The 22,936-nt window shown below is 41.3% G+C and overlaps 1 protein-coding gene and 1 long non-coding RNA gene across 15 annotated transcripts in view; one reads left to right on the top strand and one right to left on the bottom strand.

The window, feature by feature from the left end:
• Positions 1-22,936, top strand: part of LOC115580860 (uncharacterized) — a 272,388-nt gene that overhangs the window by 55,027 nt on the left and 194,425 nt on the right. The gene's annotated exons all lie outside the window — the stretch shown is intronic.
• celf6 (CUGBP Elav-like family member 6) overlaps positions 1,236-22,936 on the bottom strand; it is a 151,000-nt gene continuing 129,299 nt past the window's right edge. For 11 of the 12 annotated variants that reach the window (XM_030415555.1, XM_030415558.1, XM_030415556.1 and 8 more), the window contains 3 exons: positions 20,002-20,145; positions 15,518-15,667; positions 1,236-8,921 (listed from right to left, as the gene is read on the bottom strand). In XM_030415555.1, coding sequence (XP_030271415.1) covers positions 15,540-15,667; positions 20,002-20,145 — 272 coding nt within the window. In that variant the 3' untranslated portion in view covers positions 1,236-8,921; positions 15,518-15,539. Of the gene's footprint in view, positions 8,922-11,360; positions 11,436-15,517; positions 15,668-20,001; positions 20,146-22,936 lie in introns of all 12 variants that reach the window. The other variant, XR_003983946.1, reaches the window with a different exon arrangement.

The following is a 22,936-nucleotide window of genomic DNA, read 5'->3' as shown; positions in this document are numbered from 1 at the left end:
AGACAAACAAACAAACCCCTGTTAGCACATTTCATTAGCTTTAGGGGTTACAGAACAGATTGAGTATCGACAACGGTGGCTGTCGAGGCTTATGGCTCAAAGGCAACAGTAGAGGAAAATCTCAGGGGTGGGAGATGCAATCGAAAGGACCAAAATAATTCAGCAGGACTCACTCGAGGAACAATCCAGTTTGTCATGTGGAATCATGGAGTGTCTGGAGCACAATGAGAAAGGGTCCCTGGAGACTCGGCACGGGAGTCAACATGTGAATAGCCAAGAGTTAGTGCTCCGACTGGCTACTCTTTGCCTTTTTATCACCTGCAAATTTAGCCACCATAAATCTGTTTCCACACCAATGCTGCTACACAGACGTTGCCAGAGAGGCCCATAAACAAGAAATGATGTTTGGTGTCTTGGGATGGCGTGGTCGTTGATGTTCCCTGGGGTGTCATCCTCTGCTCAGGGAACAATTACTGTCAGAGGGTTTTGATGTTTTCCCTCTGTTGTGATGGACAGTTGTGGCTGCTGGAAATTGTTGAGCCATGTTGATTTGAAGTTGAAGAAACAAATTATCTCAACCGTAGTGCACGGGAGGGGGGGGGGTTCAGTCAGTTGTGGGACACAGTATCCTATGGGTTTTTCCTCCCACTCTAATGGGCTTAGAGACGTCTGACTGACTCTGAGGGTTAATGAGGGAGGAGGAGACTCGGGGCCATAAAAAGGACACTGACCATAGGCTTCAATGTGACCTGACCCGTCTTACCGTAACGTCTCTGTCGATAAAACGCAGCAGGAGGAAAACCTCTGATTAATCGATTGACCTCCTGCTTCTTATTCACAGACGTTAACCAGCAGCACCCACTGCACCTGATTTTGTTTCCACTGTAACACCTCTTGGAGACAAGAGCTGAATATCCATTTCCCTTTAATCAATTCACAATTTATTCCCCTCCCTCTTCCAATCTCCCTTCCATTTATTATGCATTATTCGCCCTTTTTAAACGATTTTCTACTAACCGTCTCATCTAATTTGGTATTCGGATATGGTTAGCGCTGTTAGCTCAATTAATACAATGACATGTCCTAAATGCATTCTCTCCACAATCCAAGTGACAAGAGGACACCGAACACTTCACATCTTCGCAAACGCGTCGTGCATGCATGCCACGATAGATCCAAACCTTCAGGAATTATTTAATCAAGCTATGTGAATAGATAAAAAGGACAAAGCAGGCTCAATCTTCTACAGGACTGTGCTTTATTTTAGTCTAAGCAGAATATAATGAACTAGAGAACTACAGAGTTCAGGAGCACTATGGGAGATATCATCCCGAATCAGGGAAACGGACCCGAGCCAACGCTTATTCAAATTACATCTCTGTTTGGAACAAAAAGAAAACAGTAAATCAGTTTGTTCAAGTCCAGTAACAAAGGAAATGATTATTCCATTCATTGTGAATATAAATACCCAAATATATTATGATGAATGAGTTTTGCATGAGTACAATTGAAGAGGATGAAATTAGATAGTGAAGCTGGGAATGTGATGATTCATGATACAAATATCCACGGTGCAACATTACCTATGACAGAATGTGAATTCTTTAAAGGCTCTCATTGGATGCTTGATTGGAGCAAACTGCTCAGTTAGCTGAGTTTGTTTACATTTTGGTCCTTGTAACCAATGGAAATGGAGGTGGATGACCACATCCTTATTTGTGTCAGAATGGGCTTGAGGCAAAAACTGACTCTGGCAAGGTGTTTGTCTTCACAACAGATTTTTGACCTTTTCGAAGATATAGAGCATTTGGCATCCCCAGAATACAGTGTATCTGAGCACTGTTCACAGGTAGTACTGTAAGAGAGAACCGGCTGGGTTTAAGGCAGAATTTCCCCCCTCACATGAACAAATGAACCTGACTGGAGGAAAGCAATGTGGCTTGTACTGTTGGTACAATGTTGTCAGTAAATGGAGTCACATTTGATAATAAACTGTGGAAGAGACATCCCATAGGTTAGAACAGAGAAGATACAAAAATCTGAGATATGTCAATGAATACCATGAATCCTTCAAAAACTAGAGAAAAGAAACACAATTACATTGTGACAAAGAAAGACAGGGAACCCTTCATGGCTTAAAGACAATGAGATATGACAGCATAGGTCTCAAAACCAATCTGACTGCAAAGTTTGATTTTTTTTTTTTTTTGTCCTTTTTTGTCTTTTTTTCTCAAAACAACAAAAGGCCTCAAATGAGATTCTTTTTGAACATGCAATGCTGATTCATTTGAACTCAGTTGTGCAATGGACTCATTTTCTTCTGAATCCACATGACCAGTACCATCAATCACCCTTTTTTACAGTGCAGTTTGTTAATTCTTGTATTGATTTAAGAGCTTTCCAGTGAGCAAAATCTCTTTGAACTCGCCCGTTCATGAGGGATTTCGTACAGGGATTGTGCTGCCAAAAAAAATAAGAGGAAAAAACAGAAAAAGAGTAATGATCAAAGCATATACGTATAAACCTCATGACAATGGGTCTATCCCAGCTTCAACAGATAATAACTAAACAAAAGAGAGAAAATAAAGAACCATTTACTAACATGAGTATAAAATCCCATTTTTGAACATCAGTGCTTCACTTTACAAGAAATAACATCATTTTATCTTCTGTTTTTGATAAATTATTTCATAGGTTCCTTCTCTTAGTTTCACTGAAATATATTAACTATTCTTTTAATTTTTTTTTTAAACGTTTGAACATGATCTATTGTACGGCCTATAAAGAAGGTTTAACAGAATTGAAAAATAAGCTATATTGTATGTACAGGAATAACGCAGCTGTGTGGTCAGGAGAGGAGAGCAGTGGCAGATTGGGCCAAGCAGGCCGGGAGCTTCTGCTGGGTTCTACGATAATCACGCTGTTGTTCGCCCCGTTCATCCAATCCCAGCCTAACCATGTACATGTGGTTATTAAATAATGACTTATGTACATGTTGAACAAACTGTTACCTGGAGTTTCATTTTGTAAAACTAACTTCCTCTAATGTCGTAGAGCCCAAACTTTCACCTCCAAAGAATTTTGAAAAAGATTCATGGTGGCTGATGCTTTCTTTTGTCGCTCTGACAAGTGGTAAGCATGCAGATGGATGAACTCTACTGTCACTGTCATATCTGTTCATCAGCTCCAATTGGACTAATCCAATTACCTCACAGGCGATCTTTCTTCTGTCAGAAAAATCACGACATGTCTGTGTACACAGAATCTTAATTAACGGATCACTTCGGGGCCGTGGCTTTAGGTTTTGACACTAAGTCAAATACCCTCTAAGCCGTGGTCCGACACTTAGGGTTGTTGGATGCATGTTCAGAGCCCAAACTTAAGGGGCTTAAAAAGGACTAAAATTCTCCGAGATCCCTGCACTGCTGTGGATACATTTTATAGTGACATCATTGTCCCACAGAGTTGGGCTTCTTAACACAAACTGCTATACAACCTTCCTCTGTTTTTGTATTTTATAGGCTATTTACATTAAGGAATAAAAAAAGTCTTTGTCTTCATTACCGTCAGCCATGTTGTTAAACATAATCGCACACCTCCAGCGATTCACTGTTTGTTGTTAGGTGGACGATGGTATCTTTTTTTTGTTTGCTTGTTACTCTCGGAATTGGATAATGGTACTATAAATCCAAAGCACAATTTAGGTGGTTCATCAGCCCTTCTGCTGGCTCAGCACTCCCTGCAATGCGATCTGCCCTCATGTTTGTGATTCCGCTCGACCTCAATCGGGACCAGGGGTAAGGCAAGGCTCTGAACCTCTCCACTAATCATGACATCATGGCGCCTGATGCCCTGAGTATTGGGAGCGATTTTGTGGAGTTTCAGTTTAGCACACAGCACCCCCACCGCCCAGTGCCTATTTCCACCTCCACCTTTTTCCCATGCAAAATCCCATTTCCACAGCAAAAACCCTTTTTTTCTGCGCTAAAGTGAGATGACGGAAAATCTCTCTCCCAAAGCAGCTATTAAATGAGAGGCATTAATTTCTTCCCTCCTGTCCAACAGGTTCCTTTAATTATCTCTCCACTTTCAGTCAATTACATTTCACTTCCTTTCCTTGACAATCACTGCTATTTTAGGGTGAGTGTTATGCACCCAGGGGGTTGGAGACATGCTCTAGCAGTTCTCTGCATGGCCCTGCCATTGGCTGAGGCCCTCTTAGGATGCACTCTCATCTAGAGGACTGACCTTGTGGTATAGTGGTAACCGAGGAAATAGGTACACTAAAGTCTATACTCCCCAATTTTTAATTTAATGATGCTTGATTAGAGGGGGTATTTTCACCAGCAACAGAGAAGCGAGTGATCTTGTAATACAACTGGGTATACCGTATATTGGATTCTTAGATTCTAAATAAAAAACAGCATTGCCACAGAAAACTTAAGCTACTGGGGGCATGAGCATATTTTCTGACATGTCCCTTGTAGGCTCTTTGCCGGGCATGCTAAATATTATTTTCTCGCAGTTAATTAGATTCATACTAATTCCTTTTGGCTAAAATGCCAAGTCACATTTTCTCTTCGTAAATTAGAGGACAAATATCGAATTTTGGCAACAGCTTGTTGAGTTCCTGCTGGGTTGACATTTGTCATTGCTCTTAGAGGGGAAACATGGCCTGGACTACCGTACAAACCAAACCAGACCAGACTGAGACTGGGAGCACGGCAGGAAGAGGGTCTTGTCAATAAAGCAGGGGAACTGACAGATCTAAAAACAATCTCTTCTTGTCCTGGTACTTTCGGAGTGTGTTTCATAGCTATTTCTGGTTTTAATGCACGTCACGTCAGTAACACCATCCCCGGGGTGTAAATGTACTAAGAGCACCCTTGTTAAAAGTGTTGAAGTGCTGATTTCACATTGCCTAATTTAGCCCTGGCATAGCGGAGATGCTACATGAACACTGCACTGTTAGCCAAGCAGGCAGCAGGATACTAGGCTAGGCTGGGTTTTGGCTCACTGGGGACTCAACCTGCCATTAGCAGTGGGAACTAGTACAGCATCTGGTACAAGCCAGAGGAGATCAGCGGAGCAGGCGTGCAAGGTTCATGTTCAGCCTGACAGAGCCTCACTGGCAGAACGTCTTCCAAAGATGGCCGAGACAAGCACAGGAAATTTCATTGCTCATGGAACATTAGATTTCCCATCGATTAGTTCAGCTTCACATGAGTAATGAGCACAAACGGTTTGCAGAACATGGCTTTGTTTTGACCTACTTCACCTCACCACAATTCACGTAGCTCGCGGCATTTCCACCTAACGTTTGAGTGAGGGCTGAGGAAGGACAGCTGGGTTTTACCCTACTTGTAAATGAAGGCAATTTTTTTTTTTAGCAAAGCTGTCATTTTAACAGGGATTCATTTTAAATCTGAAGAACTACTGTGCTTCACAAATACTCTTTCAGGCTTTGAACAATACTGTGCTTTGCAGGTGTCCCAGCAGGGATACAAGCAAGGGGAATACAGAAGTGAAGAGCAAGTTATTTTGCTAAAAATTGTGGCCTCTGTAGGGATAGTTGAGACACAATTACATGCTGGAAGAAGAACCACAATAACAGTCCTCTCAGCAGCTGCTTCTACAGAATTGAGGATTTCCAGCAACGTCGATGGTTTCGACCCACTTTTAAGAAACTATTGCTGCAAGGTTTGTGCTAAATGGAATAAAAGGCTTCACAAATGTCACCATATACCTTGTTATTGTAAATTTTGGTAACGTAAATCTACTTTGCAATATTAACACCTTGCTATGATACGGAAGGTTTTATTCCACGTCCTCCGTCGCCTCTTCGGGTAAATTTGGCAGTATTACTGGTGCCAGGTCAGCTGTCGGCAGCCTTGCCAGGGAGTAGGCACAAACATAATTCTCACTAATCTTCCTTCTGTCATCCATGTGCATGCAGGGGGACCATCTCTCCCGTCATTTGGTCCAAGTGATTATCCCAGTGATTTTTCACTTGGTTGCTGCTAATGTATAGAGGCTGGTGATTACAGTGTGATTAGAGGGAAAGGTGAAATAGCATGTCTAATACGGTGCAGGAGATAATTGAAGGGTAGTGAGCGCAGACATTAGCCAGGTTCGAAAAATGCTGCTCCGTGGGGAGAGACGCTGAACAGTTGGGCTGAGGTTTTGGAAAGGCATGGCTGCCTCTCAGGCCAGGGGAAAGAGAGGGGGCTGCATGGCACGCTGATATCAAGGGCTCAAATCAAGACCTTCTGCTTGTCTAAATGACAAAGAATGTTGTAGTACATTGAATCTGCTGGCACGTTTTTATCAGTCTCTCCTTCAGTGGTAGGAAATAAGTCTGGTCCGCTTTTCTCTCCAAAGAAAGAGGGAGGAAACGGCAAAGAGAGGAGTCTCAGCCGCAGAAAGGGACTGGTTGGACTGGAGCCTAAGTTACCACACTCCAGTCCTATTTACACACTTTAATCCTGTTTTTTTTTGAAAGCGTGTAGCACAGATACCTAGTGTGTGTCACCAAGAGCGTGATAACTGCTTCTAATTTTACACATTAAGTCATTCTAAAAGCATTGGGTTTAAAGGATCTCAATGTCATGTTTGGGTTGTTGACATCCTCTCTTCACCTCCCCTCTCTCCTCCTTGCCTAGCCGTGCCTCTCATTGCCAGCTGCCAGTGCTCAAAGGGCTGGTGTACGGATGTGAGCTGGTGTTCGACAGAGAAAATTGGGAAGTGTTCCAACTGATTGAAACAGCATCGCTCCTCCCTCTAGACTCCAAACATATTGATCCGCTTTTAGAGAAGAGCCCCTATCTAGAGCCCCTAAAACAGTCAAAAGAAAAGGCTACAGGACTGTAAATCAAGACATGACAGTACTGGAGTGCTTTGCTCTGTCCTGCCTGGCGTCAGTGTCAGAGTGGCTACAAGCGAGCTGAAATATGGTAAAGCGTGACTGTTAAATCTAATTTAGATATAGTTCGTTCAAGCTGTAGCGTTTTGTTTTTTTTTTCCATAGGCTCTATGTATAATATATGAAGAAAGCAGGTCAGGGAACATGTTAATAATGGAATTTACATTATATTTGACAGAGCTCAAATCAGCTCTAAAAGCCTGTACCCCTTTGCCATCAATACAGTAAATTGAGTTTGTCTTCGGAGAATTGTTTGTCTTTATCAGCCAAGAGACAAGTGGCAATTTTTCTCAATCTGGAGTTTTGCAGCAGCTCCAGTGGACTCGCATATCCTTGGCATGTCGCTTATATAAGTCCTGGTTGTTTACAGCGGGCATACTTTTGTTTTGTGACAGAATTCTGACGCCACTCGGGCCAATTCGTTTGTGTTCTGAGTTCATTCTGCTGGCAGTTTCAGTAGCTGTCACCTTACTCCTCCTCCTGATCTGTTCCCCTCGTATGACCATCCATTTGTCCGTCACTCTGAGTAGAACCATCTCCTCTTAACAATTTGTGGCTTCATAACTCACGCTCCCTTGTTGCAAATACAAAAGGTCAAGAAAAGAAAAGAAAAGAAGAAAACAAAAGACACACCATGTCCATTTCGCTTGGTCTTTACAGTGGATTGTCGCTTGAACACAAAGGCTAGTGAGAGCCTCAAACATCTGCACCCTGTCCAGCACAGACATTGGTAAGTTCAGTCTTTTTTTTTTTTCTCTCTCTCTCTCGTCGTTCTTTTTTTTTTTTTCTTCCACAACAGTCTGTTCATAGCTGTAAGAGAGTGCGGTGACTTATACATCATGATGAGCAAGATATCCAGTGGCTGATACCTTAACATCCAAGAGACAGAAACTCGTTGCGTACAGGGGAAGATGAATGTTTTCCTTTTCCTCCCCCTTCTGCCCCCCCCTTTTTCATTACGACTTCAAGTATTTTTTTAAACAACAGCAAAAATTAGCAAATCTACATATTTTTTTTTCCTAAATCTACTTTACTATTCTACAACCTGGTGCTAAATCAGCATCCAGAGCAAAAGATCAGCCCCTATACTACGATTCCATGTCTTTTTTTTATACATTATTTCCATTTTCTTTTATTCGTACTTACAGTAGGCCACTGGATATTGATTTAATGATTTTTTTGACTACGAGTAAATTGTAATACTTGCAGCTACAAGGTATGAGTTTTTAAATATATATTTATATATTTATATATTTATATTCTTTTAAAAAGCGTTTAGTCCTTTGGTCCCTATTTCCTAAGGAATGATGCATGTAAATTATCCTGGATTCTCCTCTTCTCTTCTCTCCTCGTCGTCCTCTTCATCATCATCTTCTTCTCGTTTTCTTCTTTGATCCAGAGCTTGCCCTGTCACAGAGCACAACACCTGTGTAGGCACAAAAACCAAAATGGCAGCAGGCTGGTGTGTGTGTTTGTGTGTATGTGTGTGTGCGCGCACACGCATGTGTTTGCTTCAGTACTTGAGTTGGCATTTGCACGTATTTATACATGTACAAAGTAGATTTTTTTTTTTTTTTTTTTCCATTTTTAAACTTCTTGAAGTGTAGCATCCTTAAATGTGTATGTTTGGTTTGTTATCTGTGTGTATGTGTGTTTATCTATATCCTGTGTCAGTATGCATGCTTTGAGCATAATGAGTCTATAAAGGTTTTTTTTTTTTCCCCATCATGTCTAAAAAACAGCAGCAAAAAGTTGGTCTCTGCAAAAAATCTTCTTCCACAGACGCCAAAGCAAAACAGGGAAAAAAGAGGCATTTGCGAAGAAAGAAAAAAAGAAAAGAAAAATAAAACAACTCTGGGATCCCTCTCTCAGTCACCCAATCTTTCGGCGGGTTTCCAGCAGGATCAAGGGACCACCCTTCCTTCATGATATGTAGCAGAGCAAGAAGTCTTTGTACTTTTACTGCACTTGTGGAAATAAGGTGTTGTGGCCCTTCATCCTGTGACAGAGAGAGAGAGCGAGAGAGGGGGGGGGGGGGGGGGGAGAGAGAGAGGGGAGAATAAGGAGAGTGGATTCAGTGAGGCTGCGGCAAACATGCTCAGGGTTGCTGGCTCCCGGTTATCACACAGACTGACAGGCACAGCCAACAGCATGAGAAACAGACGGGGAGGAGAGAGAGAAAAAAAAAAAAGAGGAGTGTGTCAATCAAAACCAGAAATAAGTGGGCTAGAGGTGGGGTGGGAGATTTGTGTTTTAACCATATGGAACAGACATCTACACTGTGACAGCGCTAATCCAAGGAAGGCCTAATTTAAACTGACTACATCTCCCTGCATGAAAGAAAAGAGCACTGCTGAACGCTGCCTGAGATGTTGCCGTCATTCATCTCATTGTTAATTCATTGGAAACAAACTATCCCAAAGAACGAGAGTGAAACATAAAGAAAAATGTGACAAAGTGTGTGTGCCAGTGATTATGACAGAAAAAAACTGATGGTTGTCCATTATGAAAAAAAAAGGGTACATATTTTAAGAAATAGCCTCTAATTAGGATCTCATGAAAAAAAAAAAAAAAGACAACCCAGCATCTCACCTGCCTTTGTGTTGACTTGAAATGCTGCTCTGTCACTAAATGTGTCCGTGCTGGCGAGCTTTCGGATATAAAAGATCTACTTTACAGCCTATCATCCCTAATATGTTGTGAGCTGTGATGTGGGTGAAGAAAGGCTACGAAATCACAGCAAATCACTCTCTGGGAGTGAACATGAAAGGGTCCGACTTTGTGTCGAGAACACGCGCCCAGACGCTCTTTGTTCTACCTTTCCATTCCTGTAAATGAGCTTGTTACCATTTCATAATAGGTCTGCTTTTTAGATGTGGGAGCGGAGATTCTAACTTATTTCTCGTGTGTGCCAAAGCGAGGCTGAGCCATTAGCAGCATGAAGCACTAACAGTCCCGATTACAGATGCCCTCTTTTATGAGCCACTAGTGACTGTCGCTATATACATCTACAGCAGACAAGCAGAAGAAACGCACGTTGGCTTTAGAATAGTTTTTTTTTTTTTTTTTCCCATCCCCAAAGTAAACGGCTTCTTTCAAAACATCACAGCAATTTCACCCCCCCAACTTTGTCAGAGGATAAAGAATTTACTTTCTGTTTTTTTCCAAGCGTTTCTGTCCCAGTATTATGCCCCCCCGAACACTGCCACCTACTTAGATGGCACCATAAAAGACACCTGGCAGTTAAGAGGCATAGTTGATGCCAGAAAGACCTCGTCCCTCCCGGCTTGCCTGGCTAGACACCCCCCTGAGTTCAATAGATAGACTACGGGAGGGCGAGTCGCCTGCAGGGCTTCTGAAAGAATAGGGGCAGAACGAGTTCGATGAAAACGACTAACTCTTATCAGGGTTTGGCCTTGAGGGATAGAAAACAAACTCACTTGCAAAGAAAGGACCTTTTTCACTCTGAATCTGTTTGCTGCATTTTCTTTTTTACCCGCCGAGTAACAATTATCTTACAATACAAGCAACAGAAACAGAAGATTTATCTGGTGGCGTAATCATGCTAGAAAAACAACAGGCAGCAGCGAATACTCATCGCAGGTATTTCTATTTTGTTCTATTCTGCATGCTGCTTATACATCTATCTGCACAGTATGGATGTATGGTGGACAGATTTCGGCCATGCGGGTCTGCAGCGCTGCCTGCAGCTCTGCTATCACGGTGTAATTGGTTTGCACCCTCATAAATAAATAAATGGGAAGTGATTCTCATGTTAGGCAAACAAAACAATCTTGCAGAAGTACTCCCTGTTCAGATGGAATCAGGGGAGAAGTGGAGTGTCAACATTTGCCTGTGCTCTCTGCGTGAACGGTGGAGATTTAATTGGCTGCACAAACATAGGGTCATCTCGGCCATCTCTCCACTAAACAGCTGTCGATTGGAAGCAGAAAAAGGTCCTTTTTGCAAAGATTCAAAAACAAAACTAAAAAAAGAGAAGAAAATCATAGTTTGCTGGACAAAAAAAAACAAAAAAAAAAAACACTGTTGATGTAAATGTGAAGAAATAGAGAAATAGAAAGTACAGGACATCCATACACATGAACCCCACAAGAGAAAGTAAAACATCACAAGGGCACACGGTACAATAGCACAAAGGGTTAAAGGCCACTTCCAGTTATAATCAACCAACCAGTCAGCACGTCAGTTACATTATGTACAACAGGTACCAGCCAAGAAAGGCATCGTTATACTGCACTCCACAAACTGCCAATATACAATATACAGTATATATATATATGAATATATAGATATAAAAGGAGGGCAGAATGTAAAGATAGAGTTCAGAGATATCAATCAACGCCACGTCATGCAACGCAGTCACAGTCCCACCACATGACGTCATCCAAAAGAAAATGACACCATGGGTTCAACTTACAGCTGTGGGAACTTGGCCCCATGACAGGTGTGGTGGGGGGGAGTTGTGGCTATAGCGGAGAAAGGCCACCTCACACTGTGATTGGCCGTGTCAGGTTGCCAGGTTGGGAGGGGTGCAAAAGAAGGAAAGAAACAGTGGGATTTTCTTTTCCTTAAGTCAGAATTCAAAGCACCCTTTCCATATTTGTTCCACACTCTCACTTTATTGTGCCTGACAAATCAAATGAGGTTATTATGGTCATTACCATAAAAAGTGAAACGGGAAAAAAAAAAGAATTGACATGTAAAACAGAAATAACAGAACAAATAATCCTCAACACAGTACGAAGAAAAAAAAAAAAAAGGCTTTTCTTGCGCTTCACTGTGGTGGTGAAATATTCACAGGCTTGACAACATTGCAGGTTAAAAGGTTGAATTGATGTTTTTATATTCACAAAGATAACCCTTAAGGCAGAAATGCACATTTCAGAAACTTGTCCTGTCTACAGTAATTGGATTTGCCTTGCATTGTTTGCTATGAGGGTGGCCGTACAGTGAGTGCTCCAGCTTTTTTTGCATTAAGTTTATCTTTAAGACACAGAACGCAATTTCAGAGTAGCGGGGCTCCTGAGACCAGCGGAGGAGAATGCTGTCTGATCGTGTTTTTAATTCAACTTCAAAGCGGAATTGTCAGTATTATAGAGCAGAAAGAAAAAAGAGGGGGCTCCTGAAGTTATCTACATGCTGAAGTTTTTAACACAAGAAAAAAAAAATCATAATTCAAGTTTCATCAAAGTTTTTCGTCGTTATAATGTAGTTGAGTTTGGAAAATGAAGCAATTACAGTTGAGCTTCACTTACTTCGGTCTTTTGCTTAAGAACTCAATGTACTGTCTGTCGCAATACAAGGCAATAAATGGAAAGAAAGAAATTAGAAGTAGATTGGTACAATTTTTCAAATACAACCTTTTTTTTTTTTTTTTTTTTTAATATTAGATCTCTTGTGATTTTTAAGAATCTATAAACCAGGAGCTGGCTTCAGAGGCCCCACCGGCGTATTTTTTTCCTGTAATGTTTTCATGGGATTGCTCTTGGTTTTGGTCCATCGGGTTTCCTTTAACTCAACAGCAGAAGTGGTGTAATAACAGAAGAGAAACACGGAGGTGGATTGAACCAGACCGGAGACGGAGGAGGGCATGGAAAAAATACGAACACACACGCACACAAACAAACACAAACACAACCACACACACGTTTTGATAAAGTGACAGAATGTTATTGTGGAAAACGTCTGTACTTTGAGACATTCTGAGTACATCTCAATGACTGTCCTGTCATTCAGTGCTGTTGCAGGATATTTTCCATTTGTATCTCATTGATGTGCTAAATCAACCCCCCCACCCTCCACCCAACCCCCCCCCCCCCCCCCCCCCCCTTTTCTCAGGGTGTCTGCTTTGAAAGCCTCTCTTCAATTAGCAGGACACAGCTCTATTCAAGTGCTATCAGGCGAGGGATAAAGGGAGCATCTATCATTTGTATTGCACACCACCTTCCATTAATGCCATCTTGTGGCTTTTAAGGAGTCAAATCTAAAACAAACAAATGGTATTACCATGCTTTTTATTTATGGAGGGATATAATATAGGCTTATGTTATTGTAATGAAAAGTTGCCCAGCCAATTGGGCGAAGAGAGCATGCATCTATATTATTTTGCACTGGCAGCTGCACTTTGTGACAGATGGGCGATGATTCTTTGAATCAAGCCTGACACTGTGAAATTAGTTGTTATTGAAGGAGGCTGCCACTTTAAGCAAAGCATCTTTTTTTATTATTTTGCATGAAAGCTCTTAGTTTTTAAGGGCCAAAAAAAGGAAGCGTTGGCTATTGAAGATATCAGGCGGCAGATATACTATCAACACAAGTAGGTAACCATACATTTGAAGGATCTCTTGTTTGCTCCACTCTGTGAGGGCATACTTAATTAAAATCAGCACCATTAAGACATTTTTAATGAGCCTAACCCCAACCACAGATAAATGTGGGCATAGTTCACATCTATTCAATGAAGGGTTATCTTCATTTCAGCAGTTTATAATTCAATTTTAATGTGTTCGCTATTAAATTATCTCTGTTGCTGCGGATCTGTAAACACTGGCATAGCTTCAAATTAAAGGTGCAATATGTAAGCGTTTTAGCTGAAAACATAAAAAATAAAGAATTATAATGATTCACAGAATATGAAGAAATAATATCTGCTTTAGTTGACTTGCTAACCATATAACCCAGAGCCCACCCTGGTCCAAAGTTCCCATGCTAGAGGGGTAAACTCCAACTCTCCCCTGGTGCTCCAAACTCTCAGTCCGGCTAGCTGCACAGCTAACTCGGCTAACTAGCTTCCGGCGGCTGCAGTTAGAAGCAATTAGTCGTTACTCTAATGATATGATGCCCCCTGATGTTTGAGTAGGAGAGTGACAGGTGGCCGATTCTTGCATATTGCAAATTAACTTTTATATAGTTTTGAACACTTTCCCCAGAAACACACATCCAATGTCCAATATGAATGTTAGACTCAAGTCTTCAGTGTCATTGTGTAAAACAACCAAACCAACACATTTCTCTAAGCTGCATAGAATATAAGATAAAAGTAGTAAAAAGTTGAATAAAGTAGTTATTAAAGAATAGAATAGTTACCAAAGAATAAATTAAGCATTTAAATGATTGTCAACATTTATTTCCAATGCAGAATAGAATTAAACAGTTCTCGATTTACATTTGATAAAAAATGTACGATGAACATTTTGCTGTGTACATAGTATTATGCATGATAAAATCATAATCAGTGCTGCCTTGCCAAAAGGTTACAGTTTATTTAAATTACACATGAGGATGTACACTTAATGAAGAATAAATGCCCCTGTGTGAAAAGTGAGGAGAGGAGAATAACCAAGGCTGTGGTTTTCTCTATTTTTTGCAAACAAAGAATGACAGAATTTGAATACGTTCCGGTCGAGAACAGATTGGTGAAGTGTCACTTGAACGAACCAAATGGTGCTTTCTGGGATTGGTGCTGTTCTCCCCCATTATACAAGCCACTGCAGTTTGTAGGGTGAGTAAGTGCTTTTCCATTAAGCATCTTTTTTGTTTGTTTTGTTTTTTTGTGAGCGCGGACTCTTCTCTCAAACATCCTGCATTTACTCATCACGCTCATCAGTCGTCTTGTAAAAAGTTGCTGCACTATAAATCTAATATGTATTATTGTGCATCCTCTCAGTACTTCTTCCTAATAAGTAAAAGTTCAGTTGAAAGGACCTCAAGACTTTGCTAAGCAGCTGACAGAAACCTAATGCCGAGCTATTTTTGGAGAGAAATCACTGCTATCTGGTTTTTATGAATTTGTGGCTCAACAACTCGCATCGATTCTCGACGCCATCCTCAGTGGACGGGTAATTATGCACAGCTGGGTATTGATGATGTCATCAATTTGCAGTGGAGCATCCTGCAGGTACAAATTAGATTTCAAATCCCAGAAGAAACAAAAAACAATTCAACGGTAGCTGAGCTGATTGTGCGAAGACGGCCGGTACAGTCTAGAAACTACGTGGCACCAAGACACTTTCACAGTTAATATGTTAAAGAGAAAATTAAAATGAAATAAAAAAACACATTGACCTGAAAGAATACAAATTTAAAGTCATATCAGGGCTCATGGGGACAAAGTAATAAGAATTGGAATATTAACTGCTTTCCTATCGACCACATTTAATACCAAACTAGGTAATTTGTGAAGTCATACTGATGAATATCCAAATTTCTTATATAAATGATTTGTGATGAGGTTTTCCACTGGTAGGAAGGCTGGAAACCAGGTGTAGTCAATTGTTCCTCTTTGGAAATCGAAGCCCACACTTAAACCAGGTTGCTGTTTGTTATAATTGTGGTCAGAAGTCCTGATTATAACAATTCTTCTTCATACAATTGTAGTTTTTTTTATTAATTGCAAATCCGTAGTATTTGCTCCGTGGTTGAATTGAGATTTGAGGCAGCGCACTCTTAGACATTCACATCCATTGCAGCAACAATAACTAAACCATCCAAAGGGAAGTGGGCAGTTTGGTTTGAGAACTGGCATGACCCTGGCATAGTGTGGCACTGTGTGTTGCGGCATGGGTGTTATTATACCTGGGTATGGACAGCAGACGAGTCAATAAGGTCGGTTGGCATCCTTTGGCCGCTTTAGCTGCACCTTCAGCCTCTTCATGCCTATCTGAAAGCCGTTCATGGCCTGGATAGCGGCTTGAGCACTGGACGGGTTATCAAAACTCACAAAGCCTGAGACAAGAACACAGAATGGGAGAGAGACGGGGGCAAGGGAAAATGGGAAAATGGGTATAAAGGGAAACAACACATGAAGGGAGAAGAATGGGGAGAGATGAGAGGGAAACAGGAGGAAGAGAAAGGGAGAGGGAAAGAGAGACGGGGAGAAAAGACAGGCGAGATGAAAGAAAAAAAAGAAGAGGACCCTTTTTAACTCGCAACAATGACACAACAATAGGTCTTTGTTTTCTCTTTTCAGCAGATTAATTGAAAATCTCTGAATTAAAAAGATTACATAAACCACCACAAAGGCTAATAACACAGATATTAAAAATCAAACGGGGAAGAGCTATTAGAAACCGCGAGTTAGACTTGAACAGAGAACAAAACACATGAAAAGGTGTTTCAAAGATTAGAGAGAGAAAAAAAAGTGAGTCTCATGTTGTGTGTGGATTTTTTTTTTGTCAGAGCAAAGCGGTGTCTGTAAACGCTACCTGAGCGCCTGAGCCATACAAGACTGGCAGCTCGGCGTGCACGGAGCGCGCGTTTTTTTTTCACGTTCGTGTGTGACCGAGCATGTATCTGAGTAAAGAGTAAAGGGCACGGGGGTCGTGACGAGATGCTAGGAGCAAGGTGTGTAGGACGGAGGCGCCTGCTGCTCTGAGTTATCACCTGGGTGTCGAGGCGGAATGAGCCCACAGCTTTCCACGCCGGGACTCCTTGCCTGCTCTTATCAGACACCTCCGTGATTGACGGCCCGAATTTTCCGCCTGCCAGCTGATTTGATCACACCGCTATGGGTCCAATTTAATTTGGGGGGAGAGGGCAGGCTTTTGTCAGTGCGGGTGAGATAAGGCTGCTGCTTTTACAAACCCTTTAAACAAACTGAGCAGGAAAGGGCCTGTCAGTTGGCAGTGATCCCCCCCCCCCCTCCCAATCCCACAAACACACACTCTCGCTATCCCTGACTTTTAACGAATCTCCATACCTCACATTTACATCCACATGCCATGAGGGGTTGATAGGATGCTAGGGGTCAAGATGAGGAAGAAGAGGACAAAGACAGCGCTGCAAACTCTTGAGTGCTTGAGTCCATGTGAAATAATCGAAAAAAGCAGAGGGAGATATTTGAACATGTCTCCAGTTTAAGCAGTTTTTTTTTCTTCTTCTCCAGACTCAGCGACTGGCTGATGTTTCATACCTTTGATGCAGCATGACTGTGTGGGGCTGTGCAACTCAATACCCCGAGCGCTACTAGTGTTTGAGGTATGGCTCTCACCGCAGCCATCCATATCAGCAGAATGTCTGTACACACTGTAAAGTTATGCATTTTTAATACAAACACGCGCAAAGTTGCAAACTGTATTGGGTGACAGCAGGGGGAAACTACAAGTGGAGGGCCGGGCTGAGCAGCTGAGAATGCTGCAGTGCACATCGCCCTAAAAAGATATTGACAACGTAGTGTTGTTTTGCAATAATGCTGCCCTCTCTGCATAAACTGCAGTCAAGGGGTGAGGTGGTTCAAATACCCTCTTAGACTGGAGCAACTCAGCTTCTCCTTCTCTGCTTCAACTATTGAACTCCCTTTAAACAAGTTAGTGAACCTCCGGGTGATCATTTAAAGGTGCTCAGTGGGCAGCAAAATTCTCATGGGAGAAGCCCCCCCCGTGCTTACATATTTATGATTTCAATAAATTTGTATTCATTTATTTATTGCCACAATTATTTACCATTTGCAAGCGTTGATAGGAGATTTGCTTGTTCTTTTATAGAAAGGATGCGGCTTTATAGTGGCAGTTAAGGTCTTGTTTAAAAAAAGTATTGAATTAGCTGAGGATGGTGAATCTGCGCGCAGTAAATATGCATGAATGTGCCGCTGAGAGAAAACAAACAGAGGCAACTTTGCCCCGACTTGAAAGGGGTGAAGAACAAAAAAAAAAGCTTCAGAAGAGAAACAACAGCAGAAAAATGGTTATATAGTGTTTTCAGAAAGCCCTTCAGGTAAATTGCATCTCTTTTGTTTATATATTTTTTTTCCTATCATATCTTAAAACGCTTTGGGCTTCGTATTGAGTGTGTGGGTGTGTACGTGCGAGTCCGTTCTCCGAAGACCTTTTGAAATTCATTTTCAAGCTAAACCCAGCTAATTCCACTTAACAAGGTAAGCTTTGATCACTTTTAAAAAGTCAATATTGAGTGACTAAACGCAGAGGATTAAGACTAATGTTGTATCCATTGAGTCCCAGGGTGAATTAGACACAAGCATATAGCTCTTCAACAGAGACGGTCCGTGGGGTCTACACATTTGCCATATGTTTCAGTAACTCCTTTTTTTAGTAGTTTCTAGGTAAAATATCTAGTAAGTCAGAGGATTTTATCCATTTCACCTGCAGGAGTGCTTAATATCACATCATGTCACACATTCACATCCATTTTAGCACAGTGGAAATACATTTACTCAACTAAACAGTCATCCGTCTCAATTGACAGTGATGCATCCCTTAAGAGTATACTCCAAATCCTACTCCAGAAATACATCCTTTAGAAGAACATGCTCCTCCGGTGACCTTTCCGTCATATTCAAATTTTCCAAGCTTCTCTGTAAACACTCCATCTCAAAGAGTGATGTCTGATTATCTCCTCTCAAAATCCTATAAAGTAGTTCACCTGTGCTGCAGCGATATCACGGCAGTGTACGCAAAGATGACTCCGACACTTGCGAGAATCATTCTGCTGTGGCAACCGATTTGCCAGAAGCATTTTTCGTTTTTTAGAACGTTGATAATATTAACTAAATATTTAACATTCGGGTACCTACTCAGATACTGTTAAATGTATGGCAGATAAGTGAACTTTTATACGGACAACCTTGACATTTTCGCAGAATGTGAGCTGTATTTAGATGAGATGAATTTAAGGTATTATTTGTGTTACTTTAATTGGAAAAAGAGTGGACCATCAAATTCAAATATGCTGTTTTGCTGTCCAAAGGAGAGTCGGACAGTAAAAATCCTGCTTATCTAAATACTCAATTACAGACCTGATTGTTTGCATGTTATAGATATGAATAATTAACTTGTAGTATTGGTTTTTCAATTTGTCCAATGTGAATACACACCGCAGGTCTTTGGAAATTATCTATTAAGCTGACAGCAGGGTCATTGGCTTTCTGTTAGTTCGTATTTAATGCTGTCTGTTTGCAATCCATCATCGCCGTGCTTTAGATTTTTAGAAAATGAAGTTTTGCGCGCGGCAAAATGTGTACAATTCATCAGTCCATCCGTCTTTCCTTGTTTCTACATTTGTATACTGTATAAAGATAGTGTCTACACATGTCCATGAGTCTACAAGAGCGCATTAACCACGTCATCCCGGCTAAACTCACACATTCTTAAGATGAAGCGTTCCAAGTTCTTGGAGGCCTAATAACTTATCCCCTTTAATGCACAGCATCATCTGCCTAATTTGTTAACGTCTTACAAAAGAGCCCCAGGGCCTCGGCTATAAAAAGGAGGGAGAAATGAGTAAAAAAAAAAAAAAAAAAGAAAAGAAAAAGAGAAAAAAAACCCACGGAAGAATCATGGGTTAAATTGCTGTTTTTCAGCCAAGATCTTAATTACTAGCCCTGGAAAATAAGCCGGTGAGACTGATGAGGTCACCGCCCCTTTGTCCTTCCCCCTTGTTGACTGACGGATAGTGATAGCGAGAGGCATATGTTTAGTGGGGAACACACAAAGGGAAAGAGAGAGAGAGAGAGAGAGAGAGAGACAGTCCTGGGATGGACAGATTTGCTCGGTGGACGAGGGGAAGAGAAAGCCTCATAGACATGCCATGTTGAAGAGAAAGTGAAAGAAAGCCAATGCTGGGAGTCTCTCTCTCTCTCTCTCTCTCTGCCTGCCTGTCTCCTGGGTGCTGCTGTCCAACTGAATCAACAGCAAGGCCCACACCAGTCTATTATTATCTCTTTAAGCCCATGGATTCCACCTGCACCGCCTCCACCCTGATGAACTGGTTTGCTGTGTGGGAGGCGAGAGAATCGGAGGGGGGGGCTGGCGGGATGCTGCTGGGTTGCCCAGCTGGAGAACTTAAAGGGGGGGGGGTGTGGAGGTAAATGTGCAGAGCAAATGGAAATATGTGTGGGTCAGTAAGTATATGAAGGATTCATGGTGGCTGCGGCCTGTTTGATTTTAAGCAATTAGAGCGGCCACCCTCTCACACCGCGCTCCCCTCGTTCTCCCTTCTGAGCCCCGCCGTCTTGTTAGATACGCCTGTGTGAAGCAGTGTGCGCGCGCGTCGCTCCGTTAATTTCAATTTTTCTCCGCTGTCGATTTTTTTTTTTTTTGACTCACCAAAACATTTGCTCTGATTGGTCGCTCGGTCCACAAAGACTTTGGCAGAGATGACGTTGCCAAAAGGCAGGAACATTTGCATGAGCTCCGCGTCTCCAAACTCCTGGGGCAGGTGATAAATAAACAGGTTGCAACCTTCTGGCCCTGGTGATGAGAGAAAGACAACAGGAGGGTTACATGGGAGCACAAACAGGGGACGCCCAGTGAGAAAGCGACTGACCATAATAACATTGGTGGAGAAATGACTCAATAAGGCAATCAGGATAATAACACAAGACACGCAGGAGCCATTTAAGCGTAAAATTCACCTATTTGTGTCACCTGTGGCACTTGTTTTAGTATAATACGTGCAATCCGGAGTTCTTTCAAAACAAAAGACGTAGTTTGATGATGACGTGAAGGAGTGTGGGATCAGTTGTTCTGCCTCATTTTTTAACAACCACCATCGCCAATGAAAGCCTTTCTAAGTGACTCAGGCAGAAAGTCGCAAATATTGAAATTTTATTCACATCAAGTTTTGTTTTATTAGATTACTTCGTCCTTCCTCGCTCTCTGATGTATCATCTGATGTTTCCCTGGAAGTTACAGCGACAGACAACCCAATTAAACTCACCATTGAATGCAATTACAGATTTCTCTGGGTTCGAACATTGTCTGAGAAGTTGAAGATGGTTTTTGCAAACTTCTTAAAATATTTCTGTTTAGTTGGTGCTTTACTAACTATACATATACCATTCATTAAAGGTGCATTATGTAGTTTTGGAGAAGAAATTCAAACTCAGAATTTTAATATTTACAACATTAACTCTGGTACCAAGCAACTGTTTGAACCTACAAAGGGCTGGCAGCGCCCGCCAAATATAAAGAAAGTAAAACAGTATGAGATTATGTTGTGTTTGATTATTCAGCCATGAAAACAAAGAGTTTTTTTTATTTCGTTTGTTCAGGCATTAAAACATCAGTCAATGAAGATCTTTCTCTTCTGATTAAAATGTCTTTCCCAAACCGTTGATGGTTATTAAAGTGTTGTTATTAAAGTGTTGCCTGCACACCTTAATCTCTGTCATAAATTCAGGTCTTTTTTGTGGTTTCCATTCAGAACCTCTCAAGAACACCATTTCTTATATTAATATAATTGGATATACAGTAGCAATACCTATCTATATCTATATATATATATATATATATATATATATAGATATAGATAGGTATCTGTATATACAGATATAGACAGGTGAAACGTAATGTTCGTATGCAGTTAAATTTGACTACTGTCTCTGAATATTTGCTTGCAATAGCAGCACAAATGCAGCCACACAGAGGCAGAGATAGAAGTAAAAGAGAAAAACAGCCGGTGATAAAAAAACAGAGACAACAGGAGAAGGAAAAAAAAAAACATAGAGGTTGATTGAAAGAGAAAGATTAAGAAGGTTGTATTGAGAAAGAGAAACTCCGAGACAGAGGAAGAGAGACGGGAGGAGGAGGAGGAGGCAGAGTATAAGCCAAGTTTTTGTCCCAATTACTGTGTGACAGTAGGACTGTCTTCCAATCTCTCTCCATCCCTCCACACTCATCCACCCAGCTGCCACATATTGTACAGGCCAATCTGGATAAAGACAGGAATGAACCGGAGAGAGACAGAGTGGGAGAGAGAGAGAAAGAGAGAGAGAGAGAGAGAGAAGGAGAGAGAGATGTGATGGACTCGGGGACAGTATGCTTGCAGCCTGGCTTGCATTCTCTCCTGTCTCATTGCTCAGGGTGATAGCATGACGAGATGAACTGGGGCTGGTGAGACGGCTGATAAGAGAGCTGCAGTGGTGGCTGGCTGTAGTGCCTCAGTGAGATAGAGGACACACACACACACACGCACACACACACACACACACACACACACACACACAAACAGGCAGGTTGACAGAATGTGGATTTATTTTATTTATTTTATTTTTTTGCCGTTAAAGGCTGAATTTCAGGTCTGTCTGTTTATGTTTAGGTGTCTTAGAGAATTTAAGCTTTGAAAAGAAGTGATTTTGTTTGAGAAAGAAAAGTCTCCAACTGGTGTGTGTGAAGACAGTTGATAGGTTGGGTTTGCTGCAAACATGTTCACTAAACTTCTCACAAACAAAACATCACTCGTTGGTGATTACATGAAAAGAAATCTGCAAATCTGTCTATTCAGCTATGTGGAAAGAAGGTGATTCTGTTCCTCTTTTTTTGCTGCATGTCAGTTACAGCATTACTGGTTAAAAGCATGGTTAAAGGAGCATCAACTTTGTAGAACTCTTGCACTTTTAGCCAACAAAGAATAGCATACAGTTGTTTTTTTTCCTGCCAACAACTAAGAGCTAATGAATTTGAATGAATTACTAATTTGTGCTATTATTTTTGTTATTTTAATTGGAAAGTGCTGTGGAGCATTTGGCTGTTTTCTAAGCAAATAAATTTGTGGCCGAAAATGTTTAGACAAAAAAAATAAAGCGTGGTTTTGGGTTATGTGTACAAGGTTGTCAATTGATAAATGTTCCAGTGAAGACTTGATAACTGATAACCTCTTCAAAGAATGGCCATGAAAAGTGAAGCCTGACCAATATGTCAATCAGCTGATATTATTGGCACAGATATATTGGTATTGGTTGATTATAATTGTCGAAATGGGATTTTTTTTAATGGACATTGGCCGTGAAAATCAAGTATTGGTCGTTTTCAGCAAAGTGCTAAAATGGATACACAGTCTTAAACAATCTAGAGGTTCTTGTTTACAAGACTGATCTGGCTGCATTATTGATACCAGACACTTGGCTACATAATGTGCATGCACAATTTAGGATGACAATTAACTTGATATGATTAACTTGCGCAAAATTTATTATCAGTGTTCGTCTTTGAACAGGGAACTCCTGCGTGTCTTTGAGAGTATTCCTGCACATGTGAATAA

Source organism: Sparus aurata, chromosome 4 (assembly GCF_900880675.1).
Source record: "Sparus aurata chromosome 4, fSpaAur1.1, whole genome shotgun sequence".
In the NCBI taxonomy this organism is placed as follows: Eukaryota; Metazoa; Chordata; class Actinopteri; order Spariformes; family Sparidae; genus Sparus; species Sparus aurata.
This window is presented reverse-complemented; position numbering and strand designations above follow the sequence as displayed.